Raw genomic sequence first — 19,679 nt, forward strand, 5'->3', positions numbered from 1 at the left:
TTAAAGACCAGGAAGAGTAGCAAAGTTCTTTGAGAACATGGCCCCTCTACTTCCATCAGATGGCACATGGCTCATTACCAATCATTTTGGAGCTCTACATAAATCAGTTTTAGATTGACTTTTTATCTCTAACAAACAAAAGGCGAATGTGTTAGAAGACTTTATCAGTGGCCAAAGAATCTAAAGGGAAACTTAAAAGGCGGGCTTCAGAAAGCACAGCAGCTGAAGTAGCTGTGCAGATCAAGGGAGCAGAATCCAACAGACAAACAGATCTCAATAGGGATGAGCGGTCTCCAGCTGTTCGTGTCTTTGTGCCACTCCGTTCAAGCTCAGCTTTCTAGAGGAAAGTATCTGAATGGCCTAATTTGGGCACATGCCCAGGGGACCTTAGCTGACAGTCCCTCCTTCTACACTGGATTCAATAGAGGAAAGAGATAGTTCCCTAGAGGAAAATCGGGACATTGCTACAGAAGGGGATGGCTCTAGGAGGACAAAAGCAGTGAATGCCCACCACACCCTTAAAAAGGCAGAACATGTATCTTTCCATTTCTGTTTATGTCTCCTGCCTTAGCAGGATGAAATTGCCTTTAGTCACTTATCTTTGAGTCTTCCCTCAAATAACAGAGCATGGTTGAGTTAAATTATATTCCTTCCAAGGCCAAATTTGTGAAAGCAAAGCTCGTTCCAGGTTAGTTTTGTTGTTGTTGTTGTTTTAAATCTTGAAGTTGCATGTGTATTTCTGATTACTTAGATTTTTTCTTTCTAAATAGAGATGAAGAAACTCTGTGGACTCTAACATTAAGTGAGAGGAAAGGGAAAACACTAGATAAAATATAACTTGACCAAGATCAGAAGTGAATTAGGAGTGATATAAACAGAATTTTTATGCATTAGATTCCCTTTTTTAAAAATTTGCTTAAAACATTATATTTCTTAATTTTGCTTCTAAAAACCATATGTTTTCACAGACAAGCTCCTACATTCAATTTTTTTCTCATTCATGCATTCAACAAAAACTCTTTAAGGGCTTGCTCTGGACGTTAACTGCAGGGGCTCTGAAGACCTCTGATGAGATCCTGGAAGACACTGATCTGTGAATCCAGACAATAAACTAAGATAGGAGTTAAGGAGGGGATTCACTATTTTGTTCACTTATTTTTATCCTTAGTACCTTGCACAGTGCCTGAAACTAGAAGGAACTTCAAAATATGTTGAATGTTGAATTCAAAATGTTGATGGATGAATAAATGAGTAGAGGGAGCAGCCAATCGGTGGTGTTGAGAGTGTAGAGGATAATGGAAGGGGACAAGTTCAGGAAATCTTTCTAATTGTTGTTTCATTCTGCCTCAACATAATGCTTAGAAGAATGAAGGCTAGAGTTGCCCAAGCCCAAACTTGAGGACTGGCTACGCTCTATATATCCATCAGGCTCCTGCCTGATTATCTCAACAACAAAGATGGCAAGAGCTGGATGTGCTCTTTTGGCTCTTTGTAATCAGGATTTTTGTGACTGGGGACACTGGTTACCCATTTGCCACCAAAAAACCTTTCAGTGTCTCTGTACTGGGGCTAAAAATGAGGCATTTAGAATTTGAAAATTACTTTTTCCTACATTGAGCAGTATGAGGTTGTAGGTTCTTCTATAATAGATACTCTTGCAATACTGTATATTTGAAAATAACTCACTTCTGAAGGAAGGTAGAGAAGAAGTATGTGGAAGTCATGTATCTTCAACAAACACCACACTCTCCACACTGAGGAGAGCCCATCCGTACCTAAGCCTAGATCGAAAGAGTGCTTCACATACCAATTGGGAAAAGTTTTTAAGAACTACAAACACATTAACATTCCATGATAGAACTTTTGAAAACAAACAAAAATAAAATCTGGGTCTTCCCTCTTTGTGTATGTTGTATGTTGAATTTGTTCACACACCTCCATATTCATGTATTCTCCTGCTTTAATGCACTTGGTCTCTCTTTAACTCTTATCATTGTTGGGTCTAACTTGTTCTACTCAGTTTTCTATCCAGGGGTAGCATGGCTTATGAGAAGAGCAGGACCTTAATGCCAAAAAGAACTAGCTTCAAATGCCAGTTATGCTATTTAATATCTAGGCAACTTTCAAAAAGTATTCAACATCTCTGAGCCACAGTTTCTGTGCTGTTCAGTGATGTTTCCATTTCATCTTCTGGGTGCATGATAGGATTACACTTCTGGTTCCCTTAATATTAGCACATGTCATGCACTCACAATGGGCAATGGATTGAGAGTAGAGGTAGAATGTGTTATTCCAGGGGAGAAGCCTATAAAAAAGGAATCTTGTTGCCTTTCTCCTGAAGCATGACAAAGATTCTATCAGTTTGGTCCCTCTGAGAGGGCAACATGGAAGAGAACGCAATGGACACATAGCATGACCAAGAAAAAAACTTCTATTAATTGAGGTCATTACAATTTGGGGATTGTTTGTTACTTAACATTAGCCCATCCTGCCTGATATTTCCCAATAAGAATAATGATTAGAAGATTTACCTCAAAGAGTTGGTGTGAGAGTTACTAGCCCACTGTAGGGGATTTAAAAGCAGTGGTTCTTAATACTGTGACCCCCCTTCTCCTGGCTGTCTGTTATCTACTGATTGAATCAGACGTTCCACCTACAGACTCATACATGGCTCACTGTGGTCCATTTGACTCCACCCATAATTCTCCTTCATTTTTACTCCCCCACTTTGCAACTCCTTTTCTTTGTCCTCTGTGGAATACCAGCTCCTTTGGGGTCAAACTCTCTATACCAGTTTACTTTATTCTCCAAATGGAAACAGAAATTTAGAGTTAAAAAGGATTTCACTTTTCTAAGAATCTGTAGAAACAGACCTTCAAGCTCACTCCCCAGCCATCAAACATCTATAGACATCTTGACATCTGGACCTCATACGTAGAAGTTAGTTCTTCCCCAAGAGCTGTACTCTAGGTCTCTAGGTACTCCTTTTTTTTTTTTTTTTAAGCTGTTAGCATTCATTTCCTAAGGACACTAAATCATCACCTTTGGCCCCAAGGAACCTATAGCCATTTAGCTGTTCTGACCTCACCTCTCCCACACACATTTTGGACACTAATCTTACACTCTACAGTTAACTCTAGCTGTACTTTCTATCCCTGTATCTACATTTTCTTTTTTCCCCCTTCTATCCATCCTCATCACTCCCTCAACATTTTGCTGAAATACAGTATAGTTGCAGTCCTGGGAAGTCTCACCAGATGGTTTCTCTTGTTTTGTTCTTGGCCTAATGAAAAACAATGAACTGAAAAGACCCATGAATACATGGACATTTGGCATTAGTTGCTCACCCTTACCTCTCAGAAACCTCTCCTACCATAGCTTCTGGTTCTCTTCCTGGCCATACTTCACCTCTTTACAAAGGCTCGCCTTCCTGTGTTTATTCATCACTTAGCAGGCAATCCCCAGAGTCTTGTCCCTTTGACTCTTCTCTTTTTTATCCGCATGCCTTCTCTAGGAAAATTTCACTTACTCTTATGGCTTGTTTGACCATTTAAATGTAGGTGACTCCCAAATGACTTTTGCCAGTACTAACTTCTCTCTAGAGCTTTAGAAGTAGAAATGCAACATTCTGTGAAACATATGGAGGTAGATGTCCTATGAACACCTTAAACTTTACATGGTCTCAAGTAAACACCCTTTCTCCTCTGACCCCAAAACTGAACTATCCCTTTTCACTTGTGTGAGTGGCATCACCATTTACCTGTCTCCCAACTTAGAAACCTTGGTGTTATTCTCACCTCCTTTTTCTCAACCCCCACAAACAGTCAGCTGCCACATCTTGCTGCTTCTAATTTTAAAACATCATTTGACTTTGTCTCTTCCAAACTCTATGCTACTGGCTTAAAATAAGCCTTCAGCATTATCTCCTTTGGACTTACTGCAACAGCCCTGTCTGTAATTTGTTTCCCTGATCCTGGGAATAATATTCCCCCATCCCATATTCTCTAGCCTGCCATTATAGTTATAGAAAACAAAGCTAGCCAAATCTTTTCTCTGTGTAAAAACTTCTGCTGGCTCAATATACTCATGACGTAAAATTCAAATTAGGTAGTTTGGCTTCAGTCTTGCCTCTGTTCTACTTCTCCACCTTGCTTCCTTTCCTGCCTTCATGTTCTCTATGCACATCCTAGGCCCATATTGCCTCATATTCTGACTCCTTCCAGCACAGAACCATGTTTTCAGAAGTCAGAAATTGATGTGTATGTGTGTGTGTGTATATATATATTTTTCAATATAGTCTTTTCCTTCTCTGCATCCATATTCCCTTGAAAAATTCCTACCTGTATTAAAATTAAGCATAATGTACTCTGTGAGGCCTTCCCTAATTCTTTCAGGCTATTGATATTCTGTTCCTTTTGTTCCCAGAGCACTTCGTATTTGCTGCAGACTTTTCAGTGTGGCTTTTAATTTTTCTAGTTACAGTTTGCATCTCAAATTAGTCTGTATGATTCTGATTGTCAGAGGACAGAATAGAAGTTGTTTTATGAACACTGATGAATTAATGCAACATTGTTTTCCTCCCAAGATGTTTTTGGTATCGGTCTCTTCTTTTTTTTTGTTTTTTTCTTTCCTTTTTTAAAAAAAAAATATTTATTTATTTAGAGAGTGAGAATGTGGGGGAGGGGCAGAGGAAAAGAGCGAGAGAGAGAATCTCAAGCAGACTCTATGCTGAGTGTGGAGCCTGATGACGTGGGGCTAAATGACCATGACCGTGACCATGACCTGAGTGGAAATCAAGAGTCAGATGATTAATCCACTGACACACACCCAGTGTTTTTTTGTGTGTGTTTTCTGTTACATCCCTAATAAACAGTCAACTCAAACTTAGATTTTTAATAGCCTCTAGGATGACCATCTAGAGAAGCACTGTTCAGTGGTTTAGCCACTAGTCACATGTGGCAGTTGAGCCCCTGAGGTGTAGTTAGTCCAAGTTGAAGCAAGCTGTAAGTAGAGAGAATACACATTGGATTTTGAAAACAATAGGAAAATAAGAATGTGAAATTATCTCACTAATAATTTTAAATTTTAATTTAACAATTACTCAAATGTTAAAATTATGTTTTGGATATATTGGATTAAAGCATATAATGTTAAAATTGATTTGCCTGTTTTTTTCTATTTTTAAATGTGACTACTAGAAAATTTAAAAGTGTATGTAGTGTGTATTATATTTCTATTAGACAGTGCTGAGTCCTTTTAATCATGTAAATCATTTCTTGGTGGTAAGCCTGTCTTTTGTTTTTCTTTCTTTTCTTTCTCTCTTTTTTAAAAGATTTTATTTATTTGTCAGAGAGAGAGAGAGACAGAGAGAGAGCATCTGGCTGAGGGGAAAGCAGGCTCCCTGCTGAGCAAGGGGCCCCTTGTGGAACTTGATCCCAGAAGTCTGGGATCATGACCTAAGTCAAAGGCCAACACTTAACGACTAGCCACCAGGTGTCCCCTTCTGTTTTTTTCTTTTTCTTTTTTAAAGATTTTATTTATTTATCTGACAGGCAGAGATCACAAATAGGCAGAGAGGAAGGCAGAGAGAGAGGGGGAAGCAGGCTCCCTGCAGAGCAGAGAGCCCGATGCGGGGCTCGATCCCAGGACTCTGGGATCATGACCTGAGCTGAAGGCAGAGGCTTTAACACACTGAGCCACCCAGGCGCCCCCCTGTTTTTTTCTTAATCCTTATAGCGGTAAGCGAAATTTCCTGGGAGGGGAGGAAACATTCAAAAGTCGCGTTTGTTAACTGGTATTATTAGGCTAACTTTCCCCAAACATGGGGGAAATTTATTTTCCTGCTACTATCCTACTGAAGAATCTGCAGGGTTTTTTTTTTTTCCTGCTACTGCCCTACTTGAAGAACCTGTAGGTTTTCTGTTGTCGGCTGCATCAAGGCCACATTGCTTTGGCCATTTCCCCAAACCTTCTTTAATTCTGTTTCACTTCACTTATCCAGCCTTATCTCTCACTCATCTTAAGTGATGAGTCTGTTAGTCTGTTTTCTGAGCTCCTTGAAGTCTCTTTGCTTTTGTGCATGCTGCTCTTGCTCAGTATCTCCTTCCTTGGCTCCCATCTAGATCAAGCCAGTCTTTTAGATGTTACTTAAAAGTTCTACCTCCCACATAATGTTTTTTTCTGTCTTTTGGAACTCACTGTGATATCCCACTAGTCATTATTTGTCAGACCCACACAATTTAAGCTCTAATTTGTTCAGTTATTCAGCATTCAACTTAATTCCACATATTGTTGTTGTTGTTTGTTTGTTTTTGTAAGAGAGGGAGGTGAGGAAGGGGCAGAGAGAGAGGGAGAATCTTAAGCAGGCTCCATGGCCAGCCTGGAGCCCAAGGTAGGGCTCAATCTCACCACCTTGAGATCATGACCTGAGCGGAAATCAAGAGTCAGAGCTTAACTGACTTAGCCACCCAGGAGCCCGATGAATTCCACAAGCATTTTTGAGATGCCAAGATGGGGATAGGTGAGCATGAGAGTCACCTTTATGCAGTACGTAGGCTAGCAAATTGGTCCTGTAGAAAGGTATAAGACACAGGCCCCAGCTCATTGCCTTTCTTAGCATCTGCTCCACCACAGGCATGTATTCTGATTTCTTCAGCCTCATATGAGAAATTGCTAATAAGCCATGATATGCCAAAATAGTCAAATAACTTCACTCAATGTTCAAATCCCATGGGGCCAGGTTGGGTGCTCTGGGTTCCAATTAAGTGTCTTCTTCCCCTAATTTTCTTTTTCAAGCATTAAAGATCACTACTCAGGGGCCCCTGCATGGCTCAGGGGATTAGGCTTCTGCCTTCTCTTGGGTCATGATCTCAAGGTCCTGGGATTGACCCCCTACATTGGGCTCTCTGCTCAGCGGGGAGCCTGCTTCTCCCGCTCTCTCTGCCTGCCTCTCTCTGCCTACTTGTGACCTCTCTGTCAAATAAATAAATGAAATCTAAAATCAATCAATCAATCACTACTGATACAGCTTTCTGTTCAAGTGTAAACACCCAGAATTTGCCTCCCTGACCACACTCTCTCCTCCTTAGGAAACGCTTATTGATAGGTGTTTTAGACTCTGAAGTCAGTCTGCTTTAGAGTTGAATCTCAATTCCTCCACTGAGTAGCTTTGTAGCCTGGACAAGTTACTTAACTCCGCCATGCCTCATTTTACACATCTGCATAATTAGAATAACGTATCATAGGATTGTGATAAGGGTTAAACAGGTTAATAGTTCTTGGCAGAGTAACCACTCAATAAATGTTAGCCCTTAATACATGTCACTACCAGACTACTTCTCTCCCTTAAAATGTAAGGGGCTGTTTTGACTATTCTATCCTACCTGTGTCCTCCAACTTCTAGGATAGTTCCTGTTTCAAAACTGCACGTGAATAAACATGAATGAATACACGAATGCACGTAGTCACTTTATTTCAGCATTTCCAATGTTGCCCCGGCAAGAGCAAAGGCAAGGGAGGAAGTGAAAGTCACCTCTTTGTAAAGGTTCTTCCTTAACCCGGTTTTACCCGAGGCTCTCTGGGACAATCTCATCCCAAAAGTGGGGAAGGCCACAGCAGGCAGTGCGAGGTACCCTCTTCGGATCACCTTGGGCAAAGGGCCTAGGGCAGCAAGCTCCTGCGGGCAGGAGTCCCGGGAAGATCGGCGCATGCGCAACGCGCCCAGCGCCTGGGTTCCTTCCTGCGGCGCCACCCGGAAGCCTCGGCTCCGTCTCCCTCTTTCCCCCTCCCCCTCCCTCGCCTGCTCTGGTGGAGCGTGCGGGGCCGGCCCGGCGAGGAGGCGGGACACGTCGGCGCTGCTACGGCCGCCGCCGCTCCTCCTCCAGTTCCAGCTGCCGCCGCCGCCGCCGCCGCTTCCTGGGCTGAGTCCGCCCGCGGTCCCGGCGGCTCCAGGTGTGTTCACGCTGTCCTGCCCCTGCCGGAGTCCGCCGCCGCCGTAGCTGCCCCGGGCTCTTTCCCGCCCCGCTGCCGAGATGGCGACGCGCTCCTGCCGGGAGAAGGCTCAGAAGCTGAACGAGCAGCACCAGCTCATCCTGTCCAAGCTGCTGAGGGAGGAGGACAACAAGTACTGCGCCGACTGCGAGGCCAAAGGTAGCGCGGACGTCGCCGCCCCTCGTCGGGGCCTCCTGTGGCGGGTGACCTTCCCGTCGCCGCGGCCGCTGGGGCCGGAGCGGACGCCGCGGCAGCGCCTAGCCGGCCCCGGCTCTGAGGGGAGGGCGGGCTCGGGCTCGAGTGGCGCCTCACCTCCACCAGAGGCGGCGGCGAGGTCAGGCCCCTGGGCGCCGGCACTAGCCCTAGCCTTCCGTCCTTCCAGACCCCGGGGCAGAGCCGGCGCCGGCGTCGCGATGCTCGGACCCTCCACCCGGCCGGGGCCGGAGCCGGAGCCCGGCTCGGAGCGCAGAACGGGGCGACTGCCTGGCCAGTGCTTAGGGTTAAAGGGTTGCCCTCCTCCCGCCTCAGCTCGCAGGCACATCCGTGGGTGGGGCCACCCTTAGCCTCTGTGTCCGCCTCGACCCTCCCCCAGTGACCCTCCCCCAGCGGCGTCCCTCTCAGGGCTCCGAGGCTCCGTATCCCAGGTGGAGCCCTACCTGCCTGCCCACCTGACAGCTGTGTACAGGGCTTTTGCTTCTTCCTGACAAAGAGTATGGTGGTCCTTTTTGGTGGGTTGGAGTTGTACTGAGTGAGACCATTGGGGAGGGGTCTTTCGTTGTAGTAGTAGTAGTAATTTTTTTTTTAGTCTGGGTGTTAACCCGAATGAGGAGGAATTTCATAATATGTGATTTCTTGGATAGTGGGCTTATGTTCCTGAAGGTTTTAATAATTAGATTATCTCTACCCAGTTGGTTTGGGAGAACATGTGGACACTGGTTTGTGTGGCTCAAAACGTTGAAGGTGCGTTTTTTAAATATCCAGAGATTGAAAAAAAAAAAAAAACACCAAAAAACAAAAACCCTAATTTTAGTTTGTTCCGTTGGAGGGCTTCTGCCTCAGCCTTTAAAATAGATACACTATTTTTAGCCTATATGTTTGGGTTTGGAGATCTGATTTATATTTAATGTCTTATAAGTAATCTCATGAGAAAAATGTTTCAGACCTTTAAAAACAAACCTGTCATATGTTTAGGAAAAGATCTTGCTTATTTGCAAATTGGTTTGTTTATTTGGTGAAGAATGGGTAGTTCTCCAAAGCAGGAGTCCGGCTTTGAGAATTGTCATTTCAGATTTCTGTTACTGACTGAGACTTTTCTTGAAGCTTTCCTGTTCTTCCTCAATACTGTATCAATGAGTCACGTTTCAGTAGGCTGACGATGTTTGATTAGACCAAGCCACACAGCCTCAGCAAGTCACTTCACTACCACAACAGGTACCAGATCATGTGGGAATACTGTTTAACTAGACCATCTTAGAAGCACTTTTCAGTATCACAGTAACTTGACTGACCCAACCTTACCTTTATTCTTTGTAACCTTTAAGGTGATTAGTTAAAAATGCCTGATTATTATGGCAGTATTTGTTTGCTTGATTTTGATTATGTGTGTGGTTTTTTGCGGGGGGGGGGTGGAATACTGTATTGAGGCTCACTTACTCATCACTGCACTAGTAAAACACTGAAAAATGGGACCTTTAAAAGGCCAGAAAGAGAAATGAGCTGCATTTTGAGTGATAAGTAACATGGTTAAAAAGAGATCTTAGTATATATTAAATCTATTAAAAATTGAATAGTAACAGTTTCAGTTAGTACCTTCATTAGGTATAGAAATAAGTGAAAAATAATTTTTGTTTAAATTTCTGTCCCCAAAAAAGTACTACATAGAATCAGATTTTCACTAATGCTTCTTAAAATGATGTGTAGGTTTTGGGACACCTGGGTGGCTCAGCCATTAAGGGTGTGCCTTGGGGGGAACCTGGGTGGCTCAGTGGGTTATAAAGCCTCTGCTTTCAGCGCAGGTCATGATCCCAGGTTCCTGGGATCGAGCCCCACATGGGGCTCTCTGCTCCATGGGAAGCCTGCTTCTCCCTCTTCTACTACTTGTGTTCCCTTTCTCACTGTATATTTCTCTGTCAAATGAATAAAATCTTTTAAAAAAAATGTATAGGTTTTGAAAAATCCTTTATGGGCCACATGGTAACATTTTTATTCTCATTTTTTAAAGTGAGGAGAGGAGAATCATGTGCTTTTTAATTTAAAACAAAAATTTTATTGTAACTGAAGGAAAAGGGAGCATTAGTTTTGTTTGCTGTTTGTATTGCCCCTGAGGTCCATAGATATATATTGAGTGAATGGTTTTATTTTGGTTTTGCTTGGTCTTTTGTTTGTGGATTTGTTTTTGAGAAATGTAGAAAGAGGGAGAAAAGAGATTAGCATCAGGAGTTTGAGGATGCAGTGTGAAGGGTATGAACTCCAGGCATCATTTGGAAAAGCTCTTAGTTTTTCCTTGATGCTACTAAATTTTGAATAATATTAAAATGGTCTTCTAAATTATTTCACTGTTTTATCTTGTCTTCCAGGAAAAAATATCACAGTTAAGTTTAACTAGACTTGATCTTATAGTTCTAGTAGTTCAAAAATTTGACATAATTGAACTATTGATAAACTTAAATATAAAATTTTTAAGTGTTCTATATGTTTTGACCCTATTATAGAGCTCTTGTAGTAGAGTTCTTGGCTTGTTAAATGATTTTGGATTTATTGTTACATATGCCAGATGACACAGTAATTGTAGGTAGTGAAATTCTGATTAAATATATATTTAAAAGACAGGCAACAGTTCTTATTCTGCATATCAGCTATTATAAAGAGGTTCCATACTGTATATATGTATTAATGTTTTCCTCACTGTCTAATAAACTACATCAAGCTTTTCATGTATTTTTGAAGCTATTTCTTAATTAACTCAATTTTCTTTTTTTCCCAAAAAATACTTCCCTAGTACTCTTTGAGAACATGTGCCAAAGACTAAAGTCTAGGGCTAAAGATTACTCTGTTCTCTTGACTTATAATAATAGTTGGCAAAGTTATATCAACTGGATTTTGACATTTTCTTACTGAGTCACCAGTGTGTGTGTTTTCTGAATTGACATTATTTAGGAAGTAAGGAAGGAGAAAAGGATGGCATAGGTGCCAGGTTCCTGCTTATGATCCGACACTTTCCAGATCTGTTGAGCAACTGGAGAATAAGAACAGGCAGATGGATCAGCACTTCCTCTCCCTAGCCTATTTGTGACTCTGTGGGAGTTTTAATGCAGTTCTGTTGGTTATTAGTTGGTGGCACTTTATGGAGCCGTGAGGATTTAGGGTGCCTTGCCAATGTAAAGTTTAATTTTTAGTATTTAAATTCATGGTTAATACTAATTTTGATTCTGAACATGTGTTGGCATGAAAATGTGTCTCTTGCCCAGTAAGTTTTGGGATAGTCAGAAACCTAAGGCTTTTGAACCCTTAAGGGATTGTTTTGTTTCACCTGTCTCTTATTAAGAGGGTAAGCTCCTTGCCCAGATCAAGCACTTATTTCTTCATTCCACAGATCTTAACTTGAGGGGACACCGCTAAGGACTGTTGGATTATGGGGCTAAGAAAATTAGTAAGACCTAAAGGAGGTTTTTTTTTTTTTTTTTCTTTTTCTAAAGGAGGTTTTGTAATGAGGACTGCATTTTTGTAAATGAATAATTCCAAAACAGTGTATCAGGTGTTATAATAGTGGTTGTAAGACGTATCCTCCCTACCTAGTTTGGGCTGTTGTCCCTATTGCATCTGACTTTTGTCTGTTGGTTATCTTCGTAGTTCCTAGAATGCTGCCTCAAGACCTTTGCACATGTTGTCCTTTCCGCCTAGGAAGCTCTTTAACAATTTTTTTGACTGATCAGTTTTACGTATCATTCAGGTTCTGCTTAAATGTCTCTTGAAGGGAAATGATTCTCTCATATTAGGTTAGGCTTCCCTTTATATGTTAAGACACATCCTGAATATTTTATTGTACTTACTACAGTTGTAATTAAACATTATTTTGTTTTATTGGGTAATCTGTTTCCCTGTTGAATTATAGCTATAAGAGAGAAGAGATCTTGTTTGTCTTGTTTAGGCTTGTATCCCCAGCCCTCTACACAATGTGGTAGGTTAATGTAACTCCTTGAATGAGTGAATGTGAATGAGTACAGAGCTGAGGGCAGGCAGCAGGATATGTGGAAATGAGTTCACATATGGGCGTGTGGAGTGACCCTGTTGGGAAGTATTCACAGGAGAGTCTTGTTGGAGCTACGTTCTGAAAGTAGAGTGGGATTTCAGCATATGGAAAAGGAATTGACGGGCACAGTTAGCTGCACATACAAGGTACAGGGATATAAGAGAACATAAGTGGTTTACATGTGGCCTTTTTAGGGTAAGCTTTCTCTAAGCATGACCAGATTTGATGGTAGCAGGTCAGGAAGAACTGAAATGGTGAGAGATTCCAGGCATGTCACCTAATTATAACAGTAGTGTGAGCAAGAGTATAAGGATCTGAACTCCCCTAATGTCATTTGGTTGCAGGTTGGGGTATAGGGCAGGAAACAGAACGGCTGTAGCTGTTTTAAGGAATAGGATGCTTACATTGGAAGGACTGGAGGAGCAAAAATCAGGGAGCCACTACTGGACTAGTGGTTTCAAGGCCTTATACTAATACCATTGCTACTGCAAACACCTGCCACAGCTGCTTCTCACCATGAAACTGGTGAACAGATGGGGGAACCAGGACTGTGGTTACTGCAGCCATTCAATATCTATTAGACATTTTTGTCAATTGCCCTTACTATAGAAAGATGGCCTTTGTTGAACTTGTGCCTTCCACATGCAAATAACTGATAGACATATGTCCAGCACCTTGCCGGCGAGAGAGTCTTCTAGCTTTCTAATTTCTAAATGTAGAAACATGAAGTGAAGGTTGTGAGACTCAAACCAGGAATCTACTACAAGGCAGTGAGGATGGAGAGCATTTTCATTAAGTGTTTGATATTTAAGAGTTCTCATATAAACTTAATTTAAAGTAATTCATACTAAAAAGTAAAGTTCACCCTGAGAAAATGATGTTTATGATGATGTTGATGTTTGTGGGATAAATATATATAAATGAAATCTGATTATAATTCATCTAAAGAGAACTGTAAATCTAAAAGTTCCCCCAAAATAATAACCTTCAGTTTGATGGGTCTGTTGTTCTTATAATTCTGCTGATCTTGAGGTTTTCTCTGGTGATTGTGTGTAGAGCCCTGGTATCAGAGCTGGGATAGAAACCACTGATCTGTATCTGACTCATCAGTTTAAAACTTGGGCTGCATGTTGTCCCCTTCCGTTTTTTCCCTCCTAGTTCTTTTTCTTTGTTATTTTTTTAAAAAAGATTAAAATATTCTTTCATTACTTGATTTCAATACAAGATATACATAGCCCTGTACAAGATATATATATAACCTTTATTGACATACAAGGACTTGAACCCATGGTCTCTTTAAGGCAAAGGCAAATGTTTGACATTCTTAATATATATTTTATAAATTCAGGTCTTTTCCTACTGTTGTTACTACTATGACTATTGCTAATAGTCTTCACTGGATAAAATCAACTCACTTTTTTTTCCATTTCCCAATAGAAGAGCAAAGCAACTTGGAGGCCATTTTGTTGACTGCCTTACGTTCTGACCCCTGTAAAGAATTGATTTTAGTATACATTTTTATCTATATCTATATCTATATATCTATATCTATATCTATATCTATATCTACATCTATATCTGTATCTGTATCTATATATATAATTTTGTTGGTTATGTTCTGGGCACTCCAAAGTTTAAATTTCATGTCAAATACTGTTGTGTGTTTTTAGAAGTTCCAGGTATGGTCCACAAACTAGTTAGGGATCTCAATAGACAAGAGACAATGATGTGTTAAATTCTGGTCTATGCATAGACTGTAGCTCATTAAAAGTTTAGTGTTGGTAAAGCTCCGTAACTTGAAAAAGATAGGAAGGAAGGAGGAGAAGAAGGTAAGAGGTAAGGTTGGAAGTTCAAAAGAAAGAAAGAAAGAAAGAAAGAAAAAAAGAAAGAAAGAAAACACGTAATAACATTACACATACACAGAAGTTATATGGTGCTTTCTTCTTGTCAGGCAATGTTGTGAGCACTTTAAATATATTAACTCATTTAATCCTCAAAACAACCTTTTGAGGTAGGTAATACTATTCTATCTTACAAATGAGGAAACCGAGACACACAGAAGTTAAGTAACTTTCCTAATGTTACTGTATTTCAGGCATAGCAGCTGGGGATAAAGCAGGGAACAGGTAGATAAGGTCCAAGCTTTAAAGGATCTGCTCATCTGTTAGTCTTTTGGAAGCAGGCCTTACTTGCAAATTTGGCCCTTGACTGGCATCAGGGAACTTGGATTTGGGGAAGATCTCATTACCCTAAGTGGTAAGAGTCAGTTACTGTGTCCAAACTGTTTGTACAATTGTGTGGTTTATTTTAAATGTCTGCTTTCCTTCTGGGAGTCTGGAATTTCCATATGTACTAGGCAAGGGTGCCTATGTGACAACCCTCCCTTCTCACCCTCCTTCCAGTACTCTAGGCATCATTCTCTAATGAGACTCTGATGAGTCTCTAATGGGTAATATTTCACACTTGTCAGAAATCATTACTAAGACAGTTAAGTGCGTCTGGTGCAACTCCACCAGAAGGGGACACCTGGACATTTGTGCCTGTTTTCTCCTGAACTTTGCTCTATGCACCTTTTCTCTTTGCTAATTATGCTTGGTATCCTTCTGCTGTAATACATAAATTACAGTGATGAGTAGTTTTGTGAACCTCCCAACATATTTGATAATATATATTTTCCTCCAGTATATTGTACAGGATATATTAGAATCTCATTGTATCCCAGGTAGCCCAGAGAAGCAGGTATTAGCTTTAGAGGAAATTCTGGCTTTATTGGGATGATATGGAAGTAGCAAGATGGACTGTAGGATCAGGATTTGAATTTATAATATCTAGCTCCAGAGCTATTTAACTGCATATTTGATGGCATGGAAGATAAAACACATGCTTTTGCAGTTGAAATCTTGTGATAGAAGAGACTTATCACCTTAAAGCTGACAATGTATTTCTGAGGTAATGGCCAAATATGTTGCAGCATGGACAGTGTCTTTGTCTTATTTCTTTGCTTTTAATAGCAGAACTACCATAACTTCAAAATACTAGTATAAACAAAGCAGAATTTTTTTCTGGTCACTAAACTTTATTCTACAAATTGAATATTTTGATGAATCCTTTTGTAGTGTGTGTGTGTGTGTTTTATTTTTTGGTCTTCCATATAGTTTCTTTGTTTTCTCTTTCTGCAGTTCTGTTCTTAGGTCAGGTACTGATCATCTACCCTGGATTTTTAAGCCATAAGAATAACTTGATAGAATTGAAAGAGCACTGACCTGGATTAAGTTAGTAAAGCTAGGTTTGAATCCAGCCTTTGCCTCATTTGGTGACCAGTTGTCCCTTCTGTGAGCCTTATTGCAAAGATTTATTTCAACTCTGATGTGATCTGTGTTCTTTTCTGAAACCCATCCTTCTTGTCACTTCTATGTTGGTATTTACTATTATTACTAATTTTTAAAAATTGTATTATTAAGGGTTTGTATTTTAGGGACTTACTGAACTTTGGATCATGGTCGAACCTGTATACTTTTTAAAGCTTTTCACTGATGACTTAGGTCTACCTGAGCAGATTTACCTAGTATTATCTTTATCTCAAGCCATACCATATAACTTGCAAGAATATTCCTCATAGATTGAGGACTCTTTTTGTTTGAATCTTTTTCCCTTTAATGCCAGTGAGATCAAAGAAATAACTATCTGTTCTAGTCATCTACTAAAGCCATACTTTAAGACTGTATAGCCATAAATAGCCATACATTAAGTCATACATAGTACCATACATACATACCATTTAGTCATACTTAGTACCATATAGAAATGATTTTAAAAATTTCAATTAAGACAGAGTTTTGATAAGATGCTTTTGGAAATATGTGCTGATTTTATGCTTATGTACATCTTGAATGGTAAATGTGAGGACTTTGAGAATCTTGAAGGCAGAGAGTTGTAAGCCTTCTAGTAATTCTCCATTCTCTGTGCATCCTCCTCCTCCCCTTGACAATTTTTGGTCTCCCTTTTACAAGAGATCTAAGTGATTGCTTTTAGGAGTGATTGATGATAAGACTTTCAGACGTTTATCACTGATCTTTTGTAAAGAGTGCATTTCAAGGACCAGTGATTAGCTTGAACCCAAACTTAAAAAGAAAATAAAGGGGATTTTAAAACTTCTGTGGGAAGTCATATTTAGGATAGCTTTATCTTCCAGTACAACAACAGTCATTAAAAATTATGGTTTAGTCTAGTTTAGATTTTTTTTAGTTCATGCATTTCTACTCTTGAAAGTTGCTTTTGGTGAAGGATGGTAATGGTGAATAGTGCCAAAAAAACTAGCAGAAGTACAATTTTTAAAGAGAAATGATCATCACAAGCATATTAATTTCCTATTCCTGCTATGACAAATTATCACAAACTTAGTTTCTTAAAACAATACAAATTATCATCTTACAGTTCTGGAGGTTAGAATCCAAAATAAGTTTGTTTCCTCATCATTTCCAGCTCCTAGAAATCATCTGTGATGTTTGCTTCATGACCCCTTCTTCAGATTCAGTGTGTCATCTTCAGGTCTCTTTCTGCCTTTCTGTGTTTGCATCAGTACATCTCTTTCTGTAGCTCTATTAAGGTTGCTTGTGATTACGTTGGGTTTACCTGGATAATTTAGGATAATTCCACCTCAGTGTCCTTAACTTAAATACAATTGCAAAGTATCTCTTGCCACAGAAGGTAACACATTTGCAGATTAGAGGAATTGAAAGATGGACATCTTTGGGTATCACTGTTTTGCTTCCCACAGGTGGATTTGTGATAAAAATTACATATTGAATCTACATTTTTATTAAAGGTGCTGCTTGTACTTAACATGGCACAGGATAGTGAAGTTAGTACAATTCAAATTAGGAGTTCTTACAGGAATTATTTTAAAAGTATATGCATGTTAAGAATCATTTAACAGACTCTTTGCAACAGTGTGAGTTTGTAGAAAATCTTTAGAAATTTACCCAAAAAACCCTATTAGAATCAATAATTTAGTTTCATTAGGTTAATATAGAAAAGTTAACTATTTCTGTGTACCAGCAACAAACAATTGGAAGTTGAAATAAAAATTATTTACAATAGCATAAACATACGAAAACTTGGGAATAAATTTGACAAAATAAATGCAAGATTTGTATACCATAAACTTAACAAAGATGGCTAAGAGAAATTAAAGCATACATAAAGAAATGGAGAGATGTACTATGTTCATGGATTAGAAGATGCAATTTTTTTTTTAAGATTTTATTTGAGATAGAGAGTGAGAGAGAACATGAATGGGGGGAGGGGATGAGGGGCAAAGGGAGAGGGAGAAGAAGTAGGCTCCCTGCTGAGAAGGAGCCTGATTTTGGGAGTAGGGGAGGGGCTTTATCTCAGGACCCTGGAATCATGACCTGAGCTGAAGTCAGGTGCTTAACTGATTGAGCCACCCAGGTGCCCCTCTCTGTACAGTTTTAGTATTAAATTTGTATAATCTTAATAAAATTTATTGATATATTAATAGGATTTTCTGTGTTACTGTTGCATGGTATAATGGACATGAGGCATGTATAGTTTGAGGGAAAGTAGGTAGTCAGTAAATGTTAAATTTGAATCTTAAGTCATGTATGATTAGACCTACAAACATTTTTGCTTTCTCTTCCAATTACTTTATTTTTATTATTATTTTTTAAGATATACTGGAATTAAAATTAAAAACTGAATAGAAAAGTAAAAAACAAGCTCATCTTAAAAAAATAAGTGTTATATTAGTTTCAGGTGTACAGTATAGTGATTCAGTAATTCTGTACATTACTCTTTAATCCCCATCACCTATTTCACCCATCCCCCATCCATTTTCCTTCTGGTAACCATCAATTTGTTTTCTGTAGTTAAGAGTGTTTCTTAGTTTGTCTCTGTCTCTCTCTTTTTTTCTTTGCTCATGTGTTTGTTTCTTAAGTTACACATGAGTGAAATCATAGGGTGTTTGTCTTTCCGTGATTTACCTTCACTTAGCATTACACTCTTTAGCTCTTCCAGTTACTTTTTAAGAGAGTTGTCCAAGGTTTCAGATATAAGAAAACTCCTCCTCCATATTTTCCCTAAGTTTTATTGTTGTGAATTTTTCTGAATTTTCAGTGTTTTTTAACTTAAAGTTGTAATTGATTATGTGAGTTACCTTTTTGATGTACTTACTCTAGGAAGTAAAAAAAAAAAAAAAAAAACAAAAAAAACCCAAACTCAAACTGTCCAAATATTTGATAGAGACACATTCACTTGTAATGTGGTTTTCTTTTCTAGTTGCATTATTATTTTCTATAAGCAAAGGTTTCTAGTCTGTTTCTACTATAACTCTTCCCATATTTTTAGATTAAAATAAATGTTTTTTCATTGTGGAAATTGTGCCCAACTATTGTGCAGAAGTAGTTTCCCTTCTGTTGTTTATTTACTGAAAATTAGTTGTTATCTGGGCTTTGTTTTTTAGTGGAGACAATGATTTTATTTCCGTAGATAAGACAAGGCTATCAGGTTTTTGCCTTCTCTTTTGGCCTTTTATTTCTTGTCTCAAATTTGGGCAATTATACTTTTGAGTGTTTTTAACTTAGTTGGTAAAGTATGCCAATAAACAACAGGAAACAAAGGTTTTTACCTAAAATAAATGTTTGTCTAGCTTTTAAGAAAAAAAAAAAATTAGTTGAGGGGGCTTCCAGTTTCTACCCTGGCTTCAAGACTGGAAGGATCTTCGAGTCTCCACTCCGTCCTAACAACATGTAAAAAGCTACGCAAACTGAAAAATCAACATCTCATCTTAGATCTTCAAAGTGAGGTCACAGGGCAAACTGCTGTCCCCAGAATAGGTGAAATCAGTGAATACAGAGGATCACAACTCAGTCATAATTCTGTGAGAACAAGTACTGGAGTAGGAAAACTGTAATTGACAAGTTGCTGTAGCTCGCTGTGGACAAATCTGAGTCAAAAACTACAGGGGGGTTTAGTTATGGGGACAGTCCCCATACTTTTGTGAGTTTTATCTCTAGGAGCTTAAACAGTGAATATGGGAGAAAAATCTAATGCTTCTGTCAGGGGAAGTAAGAAAAGGAACGAAAGGGAAATTTATACCAGAGCATTCTATTCTTAGCAAGGTCTGCCCTCTGGAGAAACTATTTAACTAGCGCTTAACTGACATAGGGGAAGGGAAATACCTAACTCCAGATACTGTAGCCTTTCACAGGAGAGAAGGGAAATGCCAATTCCAGCCTATTCTAGTCATCCCATCTCATGGGGAATGGAATAGGCATGGTAGGGGGCACTGATATTCGAGAAACTTATAGTAGAGAGGCAGAGGCTTATTGAAAGACTGAGATCTAATGATAGAACTTTGGGATGCTTTTCCACTGCATTACTAAAACTGTTCACAGCAGTTACATTTATCCAGTACATCATT

General features: G+C 39.5%; 1 protein-coding gene across 1 annotated transcript in view; it reads left to right on the forward strand.

The window, feature by feature from the left end:
- Positions 1–7,885: 7,885 nt before the first annotated feature.
- Positions 7,886–19,679, forward strand: part of SMAP1 (small ArfGAP 1) — a 164,974-nt gene continuing 153,180 nt past the window's right edge. Inside the window, exon 1 of the mRNA XM_044254012.1 lies at positions 7,886–8,148. Within this exon, the coding sequence (XP_044109947.1) occupies positions 8,031–8,148 (118 nt within the window). The 5' untranslated portion in view covers positions 7,886–8,030. The remainder of the gene's footprint in view (positions 8,149–19,679) is intronic.

Source organism: Neovison vison, chromosome 1, assembly GCF_020171115.1.
Source record: "Neovison vison isolate M4711 chromosome 1, ASM_NN_V1, whole genome shotgun sequence".
NCBI classification, from domain to species: domain Eukaryota; kingdom Metazoa; phylum Chordata; class Mammalia; order Carnivora; family Mustelidae; genus Neogale; species Neogale vison.